The 21304-nt window shown below is 40.8% G+C and overlaps 1 protein-coding gene across 32 annotated transcripts in view; it reads left to right on the forward strand.

The window, feature by feature from the left end:
- The window catches only part of NRXN3 (neurexin 3), a 1570655-nt gene that overhangs the window by 448833 nt on the left and 1100518 nt on the right, over nucleotides 1-21304 (forward strand). For 19 of the 32 annotated variants that reach the window (XR_008417276.1, XR_008417277.1, XM_053889672.1 and 16 more), the window contains 3 exons: nucleotides 1863-2164; nucleotides 6115-6138; nucleotides 8021-8182. Coding sequence is in view for 30 of the 32 variants with exons in the window: in XM_053889672.1 (XP_053745647.1) it covers nucleotides 1863-2164; nucleotides 6115-6138; nucleotides 8021-8182 (488 nt within the window). In the remaining 2 variants the exon portion in view is untranslated. The remainder of the gene's footprint in view (nucleotides 1-1862; nucleotides 2165-6114; nucleotides 6139-8020; nucleotides 8183-21304) is intronic. The other 13 variants (XM_019427378.2, XM_019427375.2, XM_019427376.2 and 10 more) reach the window with 1 other exon arrangement.

The following is a 21304-nucleotide window of genomic DNA, read 5'->3' on the forward strand; positions in this document are numbered from 1 at the left end:
GGCTTATGTGCCAAGTAGTACTTGTTACTTATACGTGTGGAGGAGACATTGTGGTCATTTATAGGTGAACAGGTCTTCTTGCTTATACTAATGTGGTGGTGGTGTGTGTGTGTATGGGTGCGTGCAAAAAGGAATATGCAGGTAGACACATCATTGAGATCCTCTGGAATACACAGGGCAAACCTGATCTTTAACTCTCTGGAGTATGAAGTTGGGGTTCATGTTTTAATGATGTCTTTTGATGCTATGATCAGTTTAATATAGTATGTAGTGGGTGGTCATCTCTCCCATATGATGACCTCAGCTCTTACCTCATGATGAGAATATGTTTATTTTACCTAAGTGACTTAGCAAGGGCTGCCTGTGATGGTTGGTAAGGAGCTAAGCTGAAGTAGAGTGGACTTTGGTTACTAAGGCTGAAGTGTGGTTCTAGAAGAGAAAATAGAATGTGCTCTACTTTATTTGGTAGCCCCCATTCTTGAACGGGAAACTGCATGTCCCACCTTTTCTTGCCCATTTCCTTTCATTAATGATGTGCTTTTGATAGGTTTTGGCCAACCCTGGGGTGAAGTAGGCTTGGCAGAAGAACACAAGGAAGGCTATAGGGTGTGTGTTGAAATTGTAAATTACATCAACAAATAAAAATAAAACTTGTTTTATCCTCTTCTCTTGACAAATATACCTTTGAAACTACGTGGTAAGCCAGGTGCACACTTAGAATTTTTGGATTCCTCAGCATTCTGCACTGGGAGTTGCTGGCACAGGGAGAACCAGCCCCTCTGGTTGTCAGCCTGTGGCCTGTCCCCCTCCTCTTTCTACCTTTGGCTCCTCCCTGTATCCACAAGGGCTCTCGTATAAATGTGCATGGATGCCCATGTGGCCAAGCTCTGCCCAAACCCCTGAAGAGGGTCCCCCATTCCTAGCCCTCAGATCTTAAGGTATGCACACCAGTGCATGATTTGCTATTGGAAAATGAGTCCAGGAAAGAGGCCTGCACAAGCCCTGGAAACAGGCCTTGGGCTCTCCGGGTAGGAAACTAGAGGATCCCAGTGTATGGCTCTGAAAGAGAGCGTGTGCTTCACTGGAATGCTGTCTTGGCCCTGCAGACCCCTAGTCCTATGGGGGAAAGATGTTCTCTAGGATGGTCCACCAAGGGCCATGTAAATCAGAGACCCCTGGAGCAGAGATCCCTTTGTGTCTAAGGAAGCTATTGCTGTCTTGTCACAGCATATTACCAAATTTCATTCTATCCCTTTTTCTTCATCTGCTTGATCACCTTTTTTTCTGGTTCAACCTCCTATTTAGTATCCCTGTCACATTCCCCTGGGCTCAGGACTCTACCATGGAAACCAAAGTTAGCTGGGTTATTACTGATGGATGGAAATTAGAGACAGATCTTTCAGGGTAATTGATTTCTAGTTATTGGTCAATAAAAGGTACCTAGAGCCAAAGAACCCTTTGTCAGAAGAGTTAATTATCCATTCTAAACCAGCTCTGGCATAAGCATTGAAAAGCCATCATTGAAGCAAAAGCAATGTAAGCCTCACTTTACCATGTAGCATAAAATTTCCCTCCAGGTTTTCCTCTGAGAAAGTGTGAAGGAAAGGCAGCAAGCTCTCCTGTACCGTTGTGCTGGTCTTCTACCCCTGTGAGGAGACGTAGCTTTTTTGCAGTTACTGCCTCTAGTGGTTTCCGTGGTACTTAGACACAGGTTTGGTGGTGGAAGAGTCGGAGGGAGCTTGTGCTGCCCTGGGCTCACTGGCAGGGGCATTGCCCTGGGGGATGTGTTCTCTTTGGTATTCGCGTATATCTGACTCATGCCAGTCAAGTGTTGACTGCTTTCCTCTTTCCTTTTCCTGCAGCTCGAGAGGAGAACGTGGCCACGTTCCGAGGCTCTGAGTACCTGTGCTACGACCTGTCTCAGAACCCGATCCAGAGCAGCAGTGATGAAATCACCCTCTCCTTTAAGACCTGGCAGCGGAATGGGCTCATCCTGCACACGGGCAAGTCGGCTGACTATGTCAACCTGGCTCTGAAGGATGGCGCGGTCTCCTTGGTCATTAACCTGGGGTCCGGGGCCTTTGAGGCCATTGTGGAGCCAGTGAATGGAAAATTCAACGACAACGCCTGGCACGATGTCAAAGTGACACGCAACCTTCGGCAGGTAATGGCTGAGGGGAGAGGGTGCCCGGAGGCTCCTCTTAGGTAGCTGGGGAGGAGGTTTGTGAAGCAGGTGCTGGATGAGCTGGAGAAGGGTGTAGAAACAGGTTTGGATTTGTCGAAGTCTAACATTATCCCAGTCTCTGCAGTTCCACAAGGAAAATGATGAAAATATGTTTCTTCTCATACTTCAGTTCTCTACTGTGCTTGTTTTTTTTTTTTTTTTTTTTTTTTTGTCCAGAAGAAAATTCAGTTGTATAGATAATAAAAGTTAAAAGTACTTTCATTCCTTTTATTCTGCTTTGGTTTTTATCATTTTCTTAATTACATTGAAATCTTGTATTGTTAAATTCAATTAGGGACAGCGTTTTGTTTCTGCAGCTTGCTAGATTTTCCTCATTTTTTGAATATATGTTTTTCTTTTTAATTAAGTTAGCCATTGTCATGATGCCATGATTTTAATTCCTTCCAGAAAGTCTTCCTTTTTCTCCTCCTTTTAATTTACCACCCCATCTCCACTTTCACCCCCCTCCCTGCCCCATTGTTATGTTAACCTCTAGCCTTCCAATGAATTAGCTGGAATCTTTCTGAATTCCTCTGTTTCTCTGTTCCTTGGTGTGCCGCTCTTACTTTATTGCCCCTGTCTCTACCTCCGAGACTCTTCAGTTGACTGGGAGGCCTGGAAAGTGGAAGGACCCAAATAAAAGTGTCAACTTTGGAGCAGCCTTTCCTGGTTCTGTTCGTGCTTGAGAACTCCCATCGCTTGCTGATTCTGAGCAGGCGACTCCGTCAGGTGACAACATCTCAGAAAGCCTTAGCCAAGTGAAGTGGTTTTCGGTTTCATAACTAATAATAATAGTCACAACATAATAATATCAACACCTCAATCAGGCCACATCAGTGAAGAGAAAAAGTCCAGAAAAAGTCCTGTGAAAGTCCAGGTCTGTGCTGACACCGCCTTTTCCAGGTTGCTATTTTCACTTGGTGTTTCTCCTTGTGAATTAGTCATTAAACCCAGTTAGATAGCATTCAGCCTTTATTAATCAGAAAACATTATGCAAATTTCCAGAAAGTGCTTATCAAATTTTCTTCTGCAATATGATTGATTCAGTGCCTTCTAATGTAAATAGGAAAGCGTAAGAACTGACAGGTGTTTGCATATGTTTTCCATTTGATAAAAGTGTAACTCTTTAATACTATTATGTGAATGGAGAAGGCTCACACATGCTGGGAACACACAGTATTCAAAACTGCCCATTTAACACTTAGGTACGTTGAAGAAGGCATCTCTATTCTATCTGCTGTGACGTTACCAAATAACTCAAGACTTAGAGCCCCCACTCATCTTAATACCTATGGATTGGACATTTTGAATCACTGTTCTGTTTTTCTTCTAAGACCAAACAGTCCAGTTGCTGATGTTTTCTTTAATAATCCACCATACATACTGACACAGCTCAGCTGTCAAGAGGGCCCAAGTCGAATTTCCATTTGCCAACATTTAAGGGTGTGATGTATATGAGTTGTAGAGACTAGACCAAAAAATAAGATATAACCTTTTTGCCAGTTTTGACTGGCAGGTACATGGTAATACCCTTTAGTCAGCGGAGGGGAGAATTTTCATGTACTGAGGAGCAGGGTCGGGTTGTGGTTCTTACCAGTCAGCCTGTCTCTCTGATTCTCTCCCACTCCATACACTTCTTTGCCATTCCAGAATGATTCCAATTAGCTGGAGAAAGGCTCACTTTTATTTCTACTGAAAACATTTCTCTAAAATAGAATTGGGCCCCAGTTCCGTCCTATAAACTGAGCGGGGGATAAACTAAAGTGTTATTCAAACATTGGTTGTGCTGTTTCAGTCAGCAAGCAGAGGAAAGCAACCCTGGAGGGTTTCTCTTCCATGTTCTAAGACCCAACTCCCTCAGTGCCCTTGGACAAGCCATTTCACCTTTCCACACCACAGTTTCCATTCGTGAATGGTGATTATAATCCTCCCCAGCCGAATGTGGTGGCTAAATATGCAAAGCACCTTATGTTCCAGAAGGATTATGAGCTCCTCCATGGTCTGGGTGCTAGACTTACTGTGACATGTGCACGATTTACAATCTGAGTAGTCTGTCGTGAAGGTGCCTGTGTCTGTCTGTCACCAGCGATGCAGCTAAGTAGAGCTCTCAGTTCTGGACAAGGCTACAGAGGCCCTAGGGTGTTGGGGCATTTCTTGGCAGAAGGAAAATGAATCTCATAGAGAGAGTGCGCCCAAAATTGGACTTCATTGAAATCCTGACTTAATTTTGCATCTAAATGCAATTTATTGAAAGAGAGGGAAATCTCAGAAAACCAGAGTGGATTTTGCAAATCCTTTCCGTGCTGAATCATCTAAGATGATTATTTTGCCCATTAAGAATACATTTATAACATCTTTTTTAGTTCTGTAGGATACATTTGAAGGGGTTGGAAGCCCCTGTCTATTTCAATTAAACTGTAAATTGCTTCATAAATATTTGATAACAAGCTTATGACTGTCTCATCTACCTTTTTGGTAAGGTTGAATGGCTTCTGTGGCAAAAATTCATCTGAGGAATGCTTACTTGACTTTCCTGGAGTATTCATTACTAAATGGAGCAGAACTTTGCCCATTTCTTCCTTCTTGGTCATATACTCATGATTCTACCTTTGAGCCGAGTCAGGATCAAAGGCAGACACTTCACTGGGAGTTCTGCTTAAAGGAAGGAATGTGGATTGCCTATTCCAAACTGTAACTGGGATTAAGGACAAGGTAGTGATACGTTTCTTTGGGTTTGTTTTCAGTTTTGTTTTAAAATCCGACCTTGAACTTGGCCCTCATGTGAATTGCTTTACCTGTAATGCCACATTAGTCAAACCACGAACACAAAACTGGGGTTACCAGTCTTCCAGTGTTCCAGCTGCCCGGCCTCGCACCCAGCTCAGGGTGTGCTGGCATTTGAATATTTGAAAATAGCAAGCGGAGACTAATTGTAGGGCTTCTTTAATCATGTTTAACCTGCCAGTCCTCTCTGCTATCCATAGGAGAAATTGCTTCAAAGCTTGAAAAGCATTTTCTAAAGGAGAATGGGGGTAGAGCCATTCCAATGGGAAGCATTCTGGCAAAGAAAACAAAATAATAACTGCATTGGGTAGTAAAGAAGACTCCCAACTATTTTTATGCACTCCAACAGTACAGTTATTGTAAATGAAGAAGAAAGGAAAGAGGAGGATGTCCCTCTCCTGTTGCACACATTCACACAAAATCAAGAGCTTCATGGGTCTTTAATTGCCTGTGGAAAGCCAGAGTGAGCTAGAGTTGTAGCCTTCCTATGCTAGATGTGACCTGTAAATGCTTTCTGTTTTTTTTGTTGTTGTTGTTGTCGTTCTACTGAAAGTCGTAATCATTCATGCAAATAGTCTGAGTCAGATAGATATATATATATATATATTAAAAAAGTGCCCAGTGCATTGGTATTTGAGCTCTAACTATCTACCTACATGTTGAAATGGTAAACTTTAGGGGTATTTTCTTTCAGGATAGGTGGACTGTGTATGTGCTAGAGGGTGGGAAGGGAAAGGGTGTTCATTCAGAAGAGCTCTTGGAAAGTAAGTATGGTGCTAATTCTAACTGGGGTGAGGTGTGGTCTGAGTGGTATTTGGAAGAAGGGGGGTTACGTGACAAGGTGGACTGCAGCTCCTTTCCTAGCTGTGCCCTGGCTGCCAAGGTTTTCCATAGAGTCCTGGTCTCATTGTCTTCCCCACTCTCTTTTTCTGTGTCGGGTGCCTTTTTTTTGAAAAACTAACACAAGATCATTCATGCAATGTGTCATTTTACTAACCGACTAATGTACTAACACCCTAACGACTCATCTTTGTTTTTAGTTTTTTTAATTAACAATCGTTCTGTTCACAATTTTTAATTTCCTTTCTTCCCCCTTTTCCGCAAAGCACTCAGGCATCGGACACGCTATGGTAAACAAACTACATTGTCTGGTAGATATCATTCTTATTGTCTCTTTTTTTGGGTTTGCCGTGTGTTGCCCCCCTTTTCCTCCCCAAAACCCCCCTTTTATCCTCCTTAGACTTGTTTCTTCTTTTAAATTTTTTTGTTGTTGTTGAATTAAATGCAAGTCTTTTTTTTTTGTTGTGAAAAAAAAAAAAAAAAAAAAAAAAAAAAGAAGGGGACGTGCCAGTCTTGGAAATGGTATTTGGATGAGTTTGGTTGGGACGGTTTCCTTTTCTCTAGTTTGTCATTTTTTTTTCCTAAAAAAATTTTTTTAAAGAAAGATTCTCCATTTAGCTAAATTTGTTTTCTTTTGTTTTGTTATTTTGCAACTTTGAAGTTACAGACTAGGGACAAGAGGATTTCTATTGAGGACTTTCTTCTCTGTCTTCCTATCCCTCTCACTCTCGCTCCTTTCTTTTCCCACTTCCCTCCTTAATCCCTTTTTTCCTTCCCTTTGGTGTGGCCACGGCTGCCCTGCCGCAGGTGATCTGGGGAGGAAAGTACTCTTACTTCTCTCTTCTTGTTTTCCCTGCTTTCACCTTACTCCCCACCGTGGCCATAGGGAGCTCTGCCAGTGTGTCCTCCATACAGACTCTGCATGGCATGTTCCTGTCTCGTGGATTTCCCCATCAGCATCAGAATTTGCTCCCCCGTTTTCCTCCTCATTACTAACAACCTGCCAATCATCAGCCCAATTCCACTCTCTTCCCTCTCTTTATTTTTGTCTCCACTCTTCTTCATTCTCCTCTCATCCTTCATATATTTTGGGGTTGGGTTTGGACTTTTTCTTTTCTTTTTTTAGCGAGGGAGGTGGCAGGCAGGGGAAAGATGACCCTGTAGTTTCCAGTGTTTTGTTTTGTTTTGTGTTTATTTCCATCTTGTGTTCCGGTTTCTTCAGTGCATGCACGTGTGAAGTGGATTTTGACTCTTCCCTTTGGTTCTCCTCACCCCTGCCCACTTCCCTCCCCCTTTTCTTCCACCTTTTCTCTTGGCTCCTGATGGTTTTCGCATGGGTGTGTCAGCGTATGGTGTGTGCACGCTTTGAGGCCCCATCTTTTCTCTCTGCCTTCTGCTCCTTTCATGGATGTTGGGTGTGTGGGTGCTATATCTTCCCTGTGGGCATTATTATTATTATTTTCATTTTGGTTAGTATGCCTCATATTCATTTCTTTTTGTTAGAGTTGCCTTCTTGGTTCGGGTCATTTCTTCTCTTGGTGGTGGTGATGGCAGCTAAGGGAGGGCAGGGGTTCGTGTCCTGGGGTCGTCCATGGCATGTATCACCCATGACACATCGAAATCAAAACCCTTCTCCTTCCCTTCCCGAATGCATGTTTGTCAGCGTGGTGTGAGCCCCAAAAGAAATGAATACGAAAGAAAAGAAAAAGAAAAGAAAAAAGGAAAAAACCATCCACAACCAAAGACCAACCCTAACAAACCCATTGTCAAATGTCTCCTTTGCTGTTTTTCACTACCACCATAAATAATAGTCATTCAAAAAATAAATGAAAATTTTACCAATGAACTGAGACAAGTGATGTCGTCTGAGGATAGTTCCATTTTCTAGCCTGACTGAATAAAGAGCACAGCGGGTAAAGCAAGTTGCCCATCTTGGCAATTCCACCAAAGTCCCCCGGGAGTCTGCACAGGAATGCTGGAGGCTTGGGTCGCAGGGAAGGCAGACCAGAAAATGGAACTTGGCTGCATATACCAAAATCAAACCAAATTAGAAAAACATACTTCACCAAAATCTTAATGAAAGTGATGCCACAGGTAGGGGAAGCCGCCGGATTTTGATTGGACTATAAAGTCATTGTTGGGATTTCTTTTGTCCCTATGTCCCTCCACCAGGTGACAATCTCTGTGGATGGCATCCTTACCACAACGGGCTACACTCAGGAGGACTACACCATGCTGGGCTCGGATGACTTCTTCTACGTGGGAGGAAGCCCAAGTACCGCTGACTTGCCAGGCTCACCCGTCAGCAACAACTTTATGGGCTGCCTTAAAGAGGTAAAGGTCACACAATCTCTTTAGTGTCCCAAGAACAAATGAAATTCCCAGGTCAGTGAGGGGCTCTGTACTTAGTGCATTCTTTGAAGCCATAGGTTTTACCAAGAAGACTCTGGACTTGAAAGTAGAGGTCCTAGGTTTTGGTTCCCGCTTAAGCTGATTGATTGCATGACCTTGGGTTTGCCACTTACATGCTTTGTGGTTCTGTTTTCTCATCTGAGTACTGGGGAATGATTGCATGACCTTGGGTTTGCCACTTACATGCTTTGTGGTTCTGTTTTCTCATCTGAGTACTGGGGAATTGTATCCCACAGGTAGCTGTGCTTTATACATAATAATAGTAATAATTATTATTATTATCATTATTTCTAGAGCATGTGCGAGTGGGGGAGGAGGCGGTTGGGGGGAGAGAAAATCTAAAGCAGGCTCCACGCTCAGCATGGAGCCTGATGTGGGGCTCGATCCCACAACCCTGGGATCTTGACCTGAATGGAAATCAAGAATTAGACGCTCAACTCACTGAGCCACCCAGGCATCCCACATGCTCTGTGAATTAGATGAAAAAACACAGACGAAGGTTTAGTTCTTTGATATCACAAGAATTAGACACACGTAACGTTTGATTTCGTATTTTTGACTTGGCAAGTACGAAGCCAAGCTGTAGCTCCGAGTGGCTCCATTTGTGGTTGTAGGTCTTGTCTAAAACATAACATATGTATTATTTTACCTTTGTCAAGCTTGGTGTTCCCAAGAGTCTCATTATCTGAGATGAAGGAAAATTTTCAGAATGTAACATTAAGGCTCGGAAGACTGGTTTTTCCTCTTCTTTTTTCTTTTTTTTTTCCCCCTGAAAGCTAGCAGCTGTGAGAAAGCAGTGGGGCTTTGCCATTACTCATTTATTACTATTGTAGCTGATGTGTTGAGACCTCTGTCTGAGAGCAGAGGAGCTTCAGTCAAGTGTAAGTTCAATCTCTAAGGTCAATTGTTGAGGCAAAAAGAATCAGACTTGATTTGGTAGAGTTCTTTCAGAACACTGTGTCATCAGAGCAGTTCACTGCACATTTTTGTTTAATCTAAGCTAAGCCTGATTGCCTGAGATAGCTATACCACTTCCCTGGGGAAATTCCTCGAGAAGCTAACAGTGTTCTTTCTTGTAGATAAAGATCCCTTGTGACCTGTTATGGGACTCCTCTCAGGGCACGTGTTTTCTTCTTCTTATGGTTATTTGAAATTTGTTGAGCGTCGGTTATAGATGAGATGGCATTGCAAATTCCTTCAGTCATGCCACTCAGCTGTGAGCCATGTCGAGAAAGGAGCCGTGTCCACTGTGCTGGAGTACTGTAGCTGTATAGTAACTATTTACTGAGTGGATAAAAAATTCGGTACCTTTTTTATATTGTAACTGACTTAAGTGGCTCTTTACAAGTTGCAGTTTCCATGCTTGAAGGCTTCATAATCTAGGAAGGGAGAGGAGATCTGTAAGTGAACTCAGGACACTGTGTATTCAGTGCCACACACTAGATGTTCTAATTGAGTAGAGGAAACAGATACATTTTAGGTGGAAGTCTGTTTCAGAGAAGAATTGCTGTTTGAGCTGGGCTTTGGTGCAGTAAACGTGTGAATTGAGAGAAAAGGGTAGGAAGGAGAGACATGACAAAGGAGGGAAAAATCCAGTTACGGCTCTGTATTGTACTTGGTCTGAAGGACAGGTTACAGAAGAGAACCCACAAAGTGTTTTCCTCCTTCTACTGGATGTTATCTAGGCTTCTGCTGGCTATAGGGACACCAGTAGTCATTCCTGATGGGATTGCAGTGGACATAGACACTTCTTCCCTAGCAGTTACTTCCGTGTGGATAGAATAAAGGTATACATTACTCAGCATCTAATGAACCTGAAAGGCTCTTAAACACTGTTAAATCACACACATTGGAATTGCACTCTCGTCAAAGATAGATAGGAACGTTCTGCTACCATGTACGTGGCTCAGGAATGAATGAGGCATTGATTGCTGTGGGGAGCTCATTCATTTTTGTAGTGAAACAGCCCTAAGTGTGGAGTTTCTCCTGAGTAGGATCTAGGGGTGGCCTCTAGAACTCATTTTCCCTTACACACAATGATATTGAACCATCTCTCAATTATTTATTTTGAGACAAAGGAGCAGTTTCCCGTCTGCAAATTATCAGTCAGGAATGATGCTCCTGAACATTTTGAAACAAGCCTCATAAAAACATAAAGCTATCTCTGATGGCTTCATCCATGTGAAACCTTAAGCAAATAAAATCTTCATGTGCACACATGCACACATGCTGCCCAGATAGAGAGCAGAAAGCTTCAAAAGTCTGCGCAAAGTGTCCCTTAATAGTTTAAAAATTAAAGACAGTTCTGAAAAACAGTGTCAATAACAGAAATAGCAGTAATTGGTAGTAAAAATATATACATAGCTAGCAGCATAAGTCTGTACTGAAATCCAGATCAAGTCAGAAAAAAGAAAGTCCAACCCACACTGGGGTAAATGGTATATAAAATTTAGAACTTCATTAACTTTTACCAACATCTCTTCATTACATACACAGTATTGTAGTGTGTCTAAGGGACTTGGGAAGCTTTCTCATTCATCTGAGTGTTTTTTTAAATTTTATTTGAGAGGGAGAGAGAGTGCAAGCAGGGGAGAGGGGCAGAGGGAGAGAGAGACAGAGAGAGAGAGAGAGAGGGAGAAAGAATCTTAAGCAGGCTCCACACTCAACACAGAGCCCGAGGCAGGGCTCAATCCCACAACTCTGGGATCATGACCTGAGCTGAAATCAAGAGTCAGATGCTCAGCTGACAGAGCCACCCAGGCATCCCTCGTCCAAGTGTTTTAAACAGATAACTTTGGGTCTAATATAGTCCTGGCATAGTCTGTCTTTCCAGTTAATCATTGCAGTTAACTTTTTTGTAGGGAAGGTCTGGGAAATTCTTCTACTTTTGTTGGTATCTGACAATTTAGTAAAGAGCAGAAGCTTCTAGCTATGTTGGTATTTCTCTCCGTGATAAATCCCACATACTGACTTTAATTATGTATCCTTAGTAGAACAGTGTCCAGCCCCTTTTTCCTATCTCTTTATTCCTTTTTCTGTCTTCCATTTGCCATTAATGGCTCTGTGTTCCCTTACACTGAGATGGTGCTTTTATATATCATTTGCTTCAAAATGTGGGGGCATGGTTAAAGGACTTCGGAGTTTCTGTTCCAGATACTTTGTGTGTGGCACAGAATAAGGTGTTGCCTTTGAACTACAGTTACTTCACCCTTGAAAGTTAAGTTCTGGCTCCACTACTGAGAAAAATGACTGGATTTCACCTGGGTGCACACTTCCTAGCTTGATATTGCTGTACAAGCCACCATAGACTATATCCAAGTTGTCCTCAGACTATTGTGGTTCTCCACAAATCTTGGTTATCCCTACAATATTTGTGTACATTTAAACATTACCAACTCAGCATCCTGTTCCTGGTCGTGTTTTTATGTTTTAACATGTGTGTCTTATTTTTTGGTCTTGCAGGTTTCCAGTTCCCAGAATGGTTCTTAGTGCCTGCTGAGCTCTCAGTAAACATGTGCTGAGTGAAATCACATGTTTGCAAGTTAGTAACGTTTAAATAAATCCTTTAAATAAACATGTTTGTAAAATTAATATTTTAGATAAATGCTCTTAGGCACTATTAACCATGTGATTCTTCTGGGATCGGTAAGGAACATCTTGACATGGCAGTAGTTGAATCTTTGAGGAACTTTCCACTTATCTGGTGTGAGATAAGTATTATATACAAAGGCTCAGCAAGGCTAAGAGAAGTGGGTTGAGAATACCAGCTTTGTCACTGGCTCTATGGCCTGGAATAAGTCACTGATCTTACTTGATTCTGTTTCTTAACCCCTAATATGGATATAATAGGACCTTTGTTGTGTTCCACTCAACAAATGAAATAAAATACATAAGAGTAAAACCATACAGGCATATATTTTACTATATGTAATATATTAGTATATAGTGTATATAGTATATTACATACATATATGTACTATATGTAATAATTAAGGATTATGTAATACCTGTTACAAATAGTTTATGAATACAAATGTAACCATGCACTTGTATACATTAGCGTGTGTATATTTCTATATCTCCCATATTAGAAAATCACATTCAGGAGGAAAACTAACTTTATTCTGAGGTTTGCCCCACTAAAGTCCTTTCATCTTTTCTGAAGTGGGGAAACCCGTCCCACCCGCCCTCAGTCATCACCTTGTTTGTTGCCTTCAGTCACTTACGTGACAACTGTCAATATCCATTTATTAAAATGTGTGTAACTCTGTGATGACAGAGGCCTTGTCTGTTCACAGGTGTCTTCCCAGAACCTAGCAGAGTTCCTGGCATGAAAGATAAAAATAAAGAAAGAAGCATTCACTAAGTATGTCTGGAATAAACAAATGAATGAGCTAACCTCAAGGACCTCTAAAATCGGGTGGGATTTGGATCAACAGATGTATACTGGGAACCTACAGGATGCCAGGGACTGTGCTAAGTAAGATCCAAGATGAGTCAGGCACAGTTCCCATCTTAGAGGACCACACGGTTAGTGGGGGAGACAAATACATGAATATAGTTTCGATAAAAGATAGCAAAAAGAGGCACTCACAAATGCAGTGAGTCTGTTGAGGAGAAGGACTTAGCATATTCTGGGCTTCAGGAAAGATCTGTGGAGGAGCTAACACCCAGGTAAGTCTAGAAGACAAATGGAAGTGAACATGGTAGAATGGAGGGAGCAGTGTTCCAGACAATGGAGCAGCATGAGCACAGGTGCGGGGACAGGATACACCATAGCGTCTTGGTGAGGAACTCACAATTTGCTAACTTCAGGACACAAAATATAAGATGAGGAGTTTTGCACGTGTAGCTGCAAAGTTATGTAGGAGCCAGGTCATAGAGAACTTTATCTTATATTCCACCCTTGGACTTTATTTTCTAGGTAATAGGGAGCTATGGAGGCCTTAAGTAGTAGAATGATACAGTCATATTGGCATCTTGTTCATCAGGCTTCAGATTTCTTGCGGGTGTCATCTGGCTTAATCGATTGAGTGTCTGGCCCTTGATTTCTGCTCAGGTCATGATCTCACAGCTCATGAGACTGAACCCCCCATCAGGCTCTGTGCTGACCGCATCGAGTCTGCTTGGGATTTTCTCTCTCCTGTTCTCTCTGCCCCTTCCCCTCTCATGTGCATTGTCTGTCTGTCTGTCTGTCTCTCTCTCAAAATAAATAAACAAAAAAATTACTTGAGAACCGAAGTTAGTCCATCTACTACTTCTAACTGTATGTTTTTTGTCCTAGAAAGTTAAATGGTAGGGTTGGAAAGCTTGATCCATTGACTGCGGCATTGGAAAGTACTAGGAGAGTGGCTCTCAGTATCTTAAAATTTCTATAGAAAAGCACTTCTTTCTGACTACTGTTTCAGTTTCCAGTGACCCTCCCTGTCAGGATGTACATTTCTCCTTTCCTTTGTCCTTGGCCTTGCTGAGCTATTATTATTGGATGAAGCACAAAGTAGTAGAGGAAAGCCCAGTCCAGACTGAGGTGCCTGATAGTGTTTCTATCAGGTTGACCAGGACCAAGGGAGAGAGAGCTTCCTCAAGCCCCTTAAAGTACCCTCTTGTGTGCTGGGATCTTCCCTGTTGTTTGAATTGATTCTTTGCACACCATCCTCCTATCTTCTCTGTTACTTCTCCCCCAGTATGTTGGTTCTCCATTTGTATCTCCATTTGCCCAGGGAGAAGCTGAGTGCTACTGAGGCCTCTGGGACAGCCTGGTCTCTCTAAACTCTCTTTTCTCATGGTGCCTCTAATGGGGAGGAGGGAGAAGCAGGAGAAGCGGGAGTGTGGAACACATATTTAAAGGAAAAAGGATTGGGGTAGAACATCACTGTGCACATTACATTCCACATCCCTTTGTGATTATTAGCCATTTAAAACCGAATGGGATTTTGCAGCCAGAGATAGTCTCTGAACAGATGATTAATGGTTTAATCTGTAATAACTTTACATTTTATAGAACCCTGATAGGAGTCCACATCTGGTGAGCCAAGCTATTTAAGGCTGTGTTAATTCTGTTAATTGCTATACGTTTGTTTGAATTGCTGGCACCTGCGGGCTTTGGGATAATGTGTTTGTTGTTGCCTTTTTTTTTTTTTTTAATATACTCATTTTATCCCATCTCACTGTCTTTTGCTGCTCTTATGCTATCACAATTTCTCTTTTGGTTTTTACTTTGTGTTGTCCCCTACTTCTTTGCTCACTATACTTTTTTTTTTTCCTTTTTCCTCCCTGTTTTAATTTTCCCTACCTCTGTGCTTCTTTAGCTCTTATTCTGGTTTCCTTCCTTATTTCTCAGTCTGTAATAAATGGTTCTGTTCATAATCAGGTAAATTAGGTCATAGCATTGAGACTAAAAATCCCCTTTTCCTAGCATTGAGAATACTTTGTGGCCCCAGGGTGAGCAAAGACCAAGTGAGGGTTTTTGAATCAGCATGGAAGATGAGAAGAGAGTTGGCTTTAAAAGCACAAGTCCAGAGTTTGAATCTTGTCTAGACTCATTCATTACCAGCTGCAAGACTAATAACAAATCAGTTAAATGCTCTTAGCCTCCATCTTTGCATCAGATAATAGTACCTAATTCAGGCATTTTTATGTCAGAGCAAATGGGATTAAGAGAATGGAGGTGCTTTATAAACTGTAAAGCACTGTGCAGATGCTCATGTTATTATTTATGTTATTAAATGCAACCAAACTGATTAGATCTGGTCAAGGAGCCACATCTTCCCCTTTGCTGTTTCTGCAGTTTGAAAACTGCAGAAGTTAGGAGAGTACAGTGCAGTTTAAGAAAAAGAACAGCTGAATTGGAACCTGGCCTCCAGATCCAGTTCTGATGCTAATTAGAAAATCATACAGTCCGTTTGGGCATCCGTGTCTTGATCTGTAAAATGAGGGTAGTGATCACTGCTAAGCCAGATAAACTGCACACTACTATGGAGAACTTCTAATGCAGAAGTACAAGTGCTTGATTATTAAATTTTGGGTAGCAAGGTAGAATTTATTTTTCTACTCTTAGGAAGATATGCAGAGGAGCATTGTGTGGGCTTGGAGGAAAGCACGCATTGATAGAGTGGAAGAACCAATACAAACAGGAGACCAAGAGGGATAAGGTTCCAACAAAGTAGAAAGAAGTTGAAATGTGAATCAGAAACTAGGAAGTGGAAAATGTGGCAGAAGAAGAAAAGAGAGAAACTATGTCTCAGGAGCTGCCTATTGGGTTGAGCACAGAAAAAACTGGCATTTTTGTGGGTTAAAAAAATCAAATATTGGTAATGCCATACGCGTCAGCTTAAGAATGAAGTTTTTGTGAAGAGAATAAATTGGATCTTCTGGAAAAGAGATTACCTCCTAGATTATAAGGAACTGAAATAGGTAGGAGAGACCTGCACTCTGTCATGGAGAATGAAGAATAAGAACCCTGAGCTGCTGGGAATTTCGATGAATGTGAGGTGCATTTCACAGAGGGGGGTAGGGTGTAAGCACCTAGCCCAGCATGGCTGTAAGAAAGTTGTATGTACCTAAGGGATAGTGTCAGGAGGGCTGAAGGTTCAAGGATATTTAGTATTGCAGTGCTGTCACAAACAGATTTTCAATTAATGCCACAATAAAAATACTAAAGTATGCTTTGCTGCCTATAGTTGATGGGCTGTCAATGGAGAAATAGATATGGTGAACATTTTTTTTTTAGAGACCTGATATCTATTTCTTACTCTTTTGAATGAAGGTTCTTATTCCCCTTCATTTTCTTTTTTAAAAAATTTTTAAGAAGTGTATTTATTTTGAGAGGAAGAGGGAGAGAGAGAGAGAGAGAGAGAGAGAGATGGGGACAGAGAGAGAGAGAGAATCCCAAGCAGGATCTTCATTGTTAGCACAGAGCCTGATGCGGGGCTTGATCTCATGAACTGTGAGGTCATGACCTGAGCCAAAATCAAGAGTTGGGCACTTAACTGAGCCACCTAGGAGGTTCCCATCCCTCATTTTCAATCCAGTGGTTCAGTGGCACTGACTCCACTCCTGGCTACCTTGGTGAGCATGTGAGCTGTAAGTCAGTTAGAACTAGGCCGCTCCCCTGGCCAGAGTTATTTTGTTCATAGGTGGGCACCTAGCCCAATTTGGATCAGTGACATAAAAGCTTAGGACTCTAGTTTACATGTTGTGGGGAGGTAGTTCTCCTTCCTTAGGGTTAGAACTTGGGATGATATAAAATTGAGCCTCTGGCTACCATCTTGCCAACACATAGAGACCAAAAATGAAGCTAGAATGGAGAAAAACAGAGGCAAAAACGGTGGGGAGAAGCTAGAACCTAGTGACGTTTTTAAGGCCCTGGATCAAACATTCTTTAAACTAGAGTACCCCTGATTTCCAGCCAAGACTGAGTAATTCTTCCTTTTGTCTAAAGCAGCAGGAGCTGGATTTTGTCATTCGCGACATAGAGTCCTAAGTGATGTGAAAGAATTCCTCGTACTCCTGTTTCACCCCTGTCTTCGCTGATAAGAAAATAGCTCTTTGGACAGGAAAAGATAGACAAGGAAAGAAAATTTAATATCAGAGGCTGTGAAAATCACCTAATAGCTCTGCATTAATTCAGGTTTCTTGACTTGGGTGAATGATATCCCAGGATATGGAGAGAGTTTGTAAATAAGATTTTTGAAATCCAGTTGGTGGTTTTGAGAAATAGTAGAGAATGGGGGAGGTTCCTAAAGACTAAAGATGGAAGAAAGTATGGATAATGCAAGCTATGGGCCTATGAGCTTCATTGGAATCCGGGAAAGATTTTGGAGTGCCTTATTAACAGAAGGTATGAGCCCGTAGAAGAGAGAAAAATGTGATCAGAAGAATTACAATTATTCACCAAAGACACTAAAAATAAGCCATATTACATGAACCAAACTCACATTTCTATTCCATATTGTCAGGAAAGCATAACTAAATATCAGCAAAGTATTTGGCAGTGCATTTTGTGATATCCTTGTCAACAAGATGGGGAAAAAGGAATTGGATGTAACAGCTATTCATGAAAGGAGTAACTATTGAAACATACAAATGAGTCTTTTTTTTTTTTAAGGTTTATTTATTTACTTAGAGTGAGCAGAGGAGGGGCAGAGAAAGAAGTTGAGAGAGGATCCCAAGCAGGCTCTGTGCTGCCAGTGCGGAGTCCTACATGGGACTCAAACTCACAAATCATGAGATCATGACCTGAGCTGAAACGAAGTCAGACGCTTAATGGACTGAGCCATGTAGGCACCCTGAAACATATACCAATGAGTCTTGATGAAGGAGCTGTTTTGACCTATATGGAAGTTTCAGGTGGATGTGACAATGCTTTTTCCTACTTAATGTTTGTATTAGGGGCTTGAGGGAAGGTAAGAGAGCATGCTCATCAACTATTTTAATGGCAGGGAGCTGAGAATGATAGAAAATATGTGCCTGCATGATTTGAGGGTGAATTAATAGAGGTGTGATCTATAAAACAAAGGAGGTAACAGTTTTATAGTGTAATTTATTGATGAAGAGAGAAGGCTCTGGAACTAGAGTTCTTGGTTTCAAAGCCCAGCTCTACTCACACTAGCTTTGGAGTGCTGGGCAAGTTACTTAACCCTCTCTGTGCCTCACTTTGCTGATTTGTTATGAGCAGAATAATTATATCTACTTCATAGGGTGAGTATTAACTGAGTATTATAACTCAGTATTAACTGAGATAATAAATGTAAAACCCATAAAACAATGCTTAATAGAAAACTTTTGGTAGATTTCTTGAAGTATAGTTGACACACAACTATAGTTTTATTAGTTTCACATGTATTACACAGTGATTTGATAACTCTGTATGTTATGCTGTGCTTACCACAAATGTAGCTACCATCTGTCACCATCTGTAATGCTATTACAGCACTGTTGACTGTATTCTTTATAATGCACCTTTCATCCCTGTGACTTATTCATTCTGTAACTGGAAGCCTTTACTCCCTATGCCCCTTCACCTGTTTTGCTCATCCTTGTGCCCTTTAGCAGCTACCAGTTGGTTCTCTGTATTTATGGGTCTGTTTCAGTGTTTTAATTATTATTTTTTTAGGTTCCACATATAAGTAAAATAATATGATATTTATCTTTCTCTGACTTATTGCAATTAGCATAATACCTTCTAGGTCCATCCATGTTGTTGCAACATGTTGCATGATCTCTTTCTTTTTATGGCTGAGTAATATTCCATTGCAAATATATACCACATCTTCTTTATCCATTCATCCATAGATGGATACTTAGGTTGCTTCCATATCTTGGCTATTGTAAATAATGCTACAACAAACATAGGAGTGCATGTAGTTTTTTGAATTCGTGTTTTTGTTTTCTTTGAGCAAATACCTGGTAGTAGAATTACTGAATAAATGGTACTTGTTTTTTTCACTTTTTGAGGAACTTTCATGATTCATACTTTTGCCACAGTAGCTGCATCAGTTTACATCCTCACCAGCAGTCCACAAGGATTCCTTTTCCTTCACATCCTCACTAACACTTGCTATTCCTTATTGTTTTGATACTGGCTATTCTGACAGGTGTATGGTAACCGACTGAGCCACCCAGGTGCCCTCTCTGCCCATTTTTTAATTGGATATTTTTTGTTTGTTTGTTTTTGTCTTGAGTTGTTTATATTCTCTGTATATTCTTTATATTAATCCCTTATCATATATAATGTTTGCAAATATCTTCTCCCATTCAGTAGGTTGCCTTTTCATTTCGTTGATGGTTTCATTCACTGTGTGAAAGCTTTTTATTTTGGTGTGGTCCCAATAGTTTATTTTTGCTTTTGTTTCCCTTGCCTGGGTAGATGTTTCTAGAAAAATGATACTAAGGGTGATGTCTGAGAGATAACTTCCTGTGTTTCCTTCTAGCAGTTTTATGGCTTTAGGTCTCACATTTTGGTCTTTAATCCATTTTGAGTTTATTTTTGTGTGTGGTGGAAGAAAGTAGCCCAGTTTCATTCTTTTGCCTATAGCTTTTCAGTTTTCCCAGCACTATTTTATTGAACACAATGTCTTTTATCCATTGTATAGTCTTCCTTTGTTGTGGATTAATTAACCGTATAGGTATGAATTTTTTCTGCTCTTTGTTCTGTTGATATATGTGTCAAAACAATACTGTTTTGATTACTATAGCTATGTAATATACCTTAAAATCTGGGGTTGTGAAACCTCCAGCTTTGTTCTTCTTTCTCAAGATTGCTTTGAGTATTCAGGGTCTTTTGTGGTTTTACACAAATTATAGCTTTATTTGTTTTAGTCCAGTGAAAAATACTGTAGGTATTTTGATAGGGGTTGCATTGAATCTGGGTATTGCTTTGGGTAGTATGGACATTTTAACTATTAATTTTTCCAATCCATGAGCATGGTATATCTTTCCATTTGTTCGTATAATCTTCATTGTCTTTCATCAGTGTGTGATAGTTTTCAGAGTATGGGTCTTTCACCTCTTTGGTTAAATTTATTCCTAGGTATTTTATTCCTTTTGGTGCAATTGTAAATGAGATTGTTATCTTAATTTCTCTTTCTGCTACTTTGTTATTAGTGTATAAAAATGCAGCAGATTTCTGTATATTAATTTTATGTCCTACAACTTTACTGAATTCATTTATTCTAATACTTTGGCAATTTGGTGAATTGTTTTTATCATCATGAATATTATCACTGTGTGCTAATGTTATTACTGAAAGTATTTCTATTCAATTCTGGATATTAAGCTTTTAAAAGATTAGCTAATTGTTAGATTAGGGCATGTTTAGAGTTGAGTTATGAGAAAGATGAAGGATTCAAGAGTCTGACATAAAAAGAGTTGACTGATCCAGGGGTATTTAACCTGAAGAAGAAAAGATGCCTGAGCCCAGGCATTGGCTTCATATGTGAAGGATTGTTATCTTCATACGTGAAGGCCTATCATCCTATGGAAGTAGGATTAAATGTGACTGATATATCCTCAGGAAGAAGAGCTAAGGCAAACAAGTGGAAGCTGATTACTTAATACAAAGAAGACGTTTCAGTAAGAGCTGTTTAAAGCTGCCTTTAAAGCCATGCATTCTTTATCACACTTAAGGCCTCCAAGTAGAATCTGGGCAACCACCTTGATGAGGTTGTAGAAGAGATTATAGCATCAAATGAGTAGACAGTGTTGATTTTCTAGTTTCCTTCCAAATGTAAGATCCTAAGCTCTACAATGAATAAGGCTTCTGAAAAGAAAGAATGAGACTGATTAATTAGACCAGATTTATTGTGCCTAAGACTTTCCTGATTAATCTCCAAATCAGTTGACTTAAACATGTCTCACCAAGACTCATAGGGTTGCCCTTGTGGTAGGATTTGAGGTTCCCAGCCACTGCCATAGTCACTTATAATTATTCTTCTTTTCTCAGACCTCGACTGGCCCTATCTCCAAAACCATTATAATAACCACAGCAACTAAAATCATAGTAGCAACAGTAAAGACTAACACGTATTGAGCACTTAACAAGGTAAATGCATGTGAAGTGTATGCCTACATGGTTAAGTGTTTCATACATATTTCCTAATTTAATTCTCACAACAAACCGATGAGGTAGATCCTGTTATCATTACTCATTTGAATTTAAAGAGATGAGACTCTTGTCCAGGGTCACATAGTTAGCAAGGATGGGAATTGAGATGGAAACATTGCTGCCATTTTGACTCCTGCTGTGCCACCTCCGCCAACTCAGTCCTAAGACCCGGTGAAGAACAGGAAATAAGTTCTTCACGAAAAGGTTGGGATTCTGTGGTTAAACCCAGTTGAGGGAATGGTCTCTCACTACCTTTTAGAAGCTCTACTTGAAAGGACAGGGCATTTAATCAGACACAAAAAAAAAAAATGTCCTGCTGGGAGGCTAGATACAATTACCTGTCTCTTTCACCTTGCCCTTGAGTATTCTGAGAAGGTGGTTTTTGCCTGATTTCCCACTTTGGCTGGACAAATTGATACTGCTCAACCTGTTAATGGAGG

Source organism: Panthera pardus, unplaced genomic scaffold (assembly GCF_024362965.1).
Source record: "Panthera pardus isolate Hobbes unplaced genomic scaffold, ASM2436296v1 HiC_scaffold_24, whole genome shotgun sequence".
Taxonomy (NCBI): Eukaryota; Metazoa; Chordata; class Mammalia; order Carnivora; family Felidae; genus Panthera; species Panthera pardus.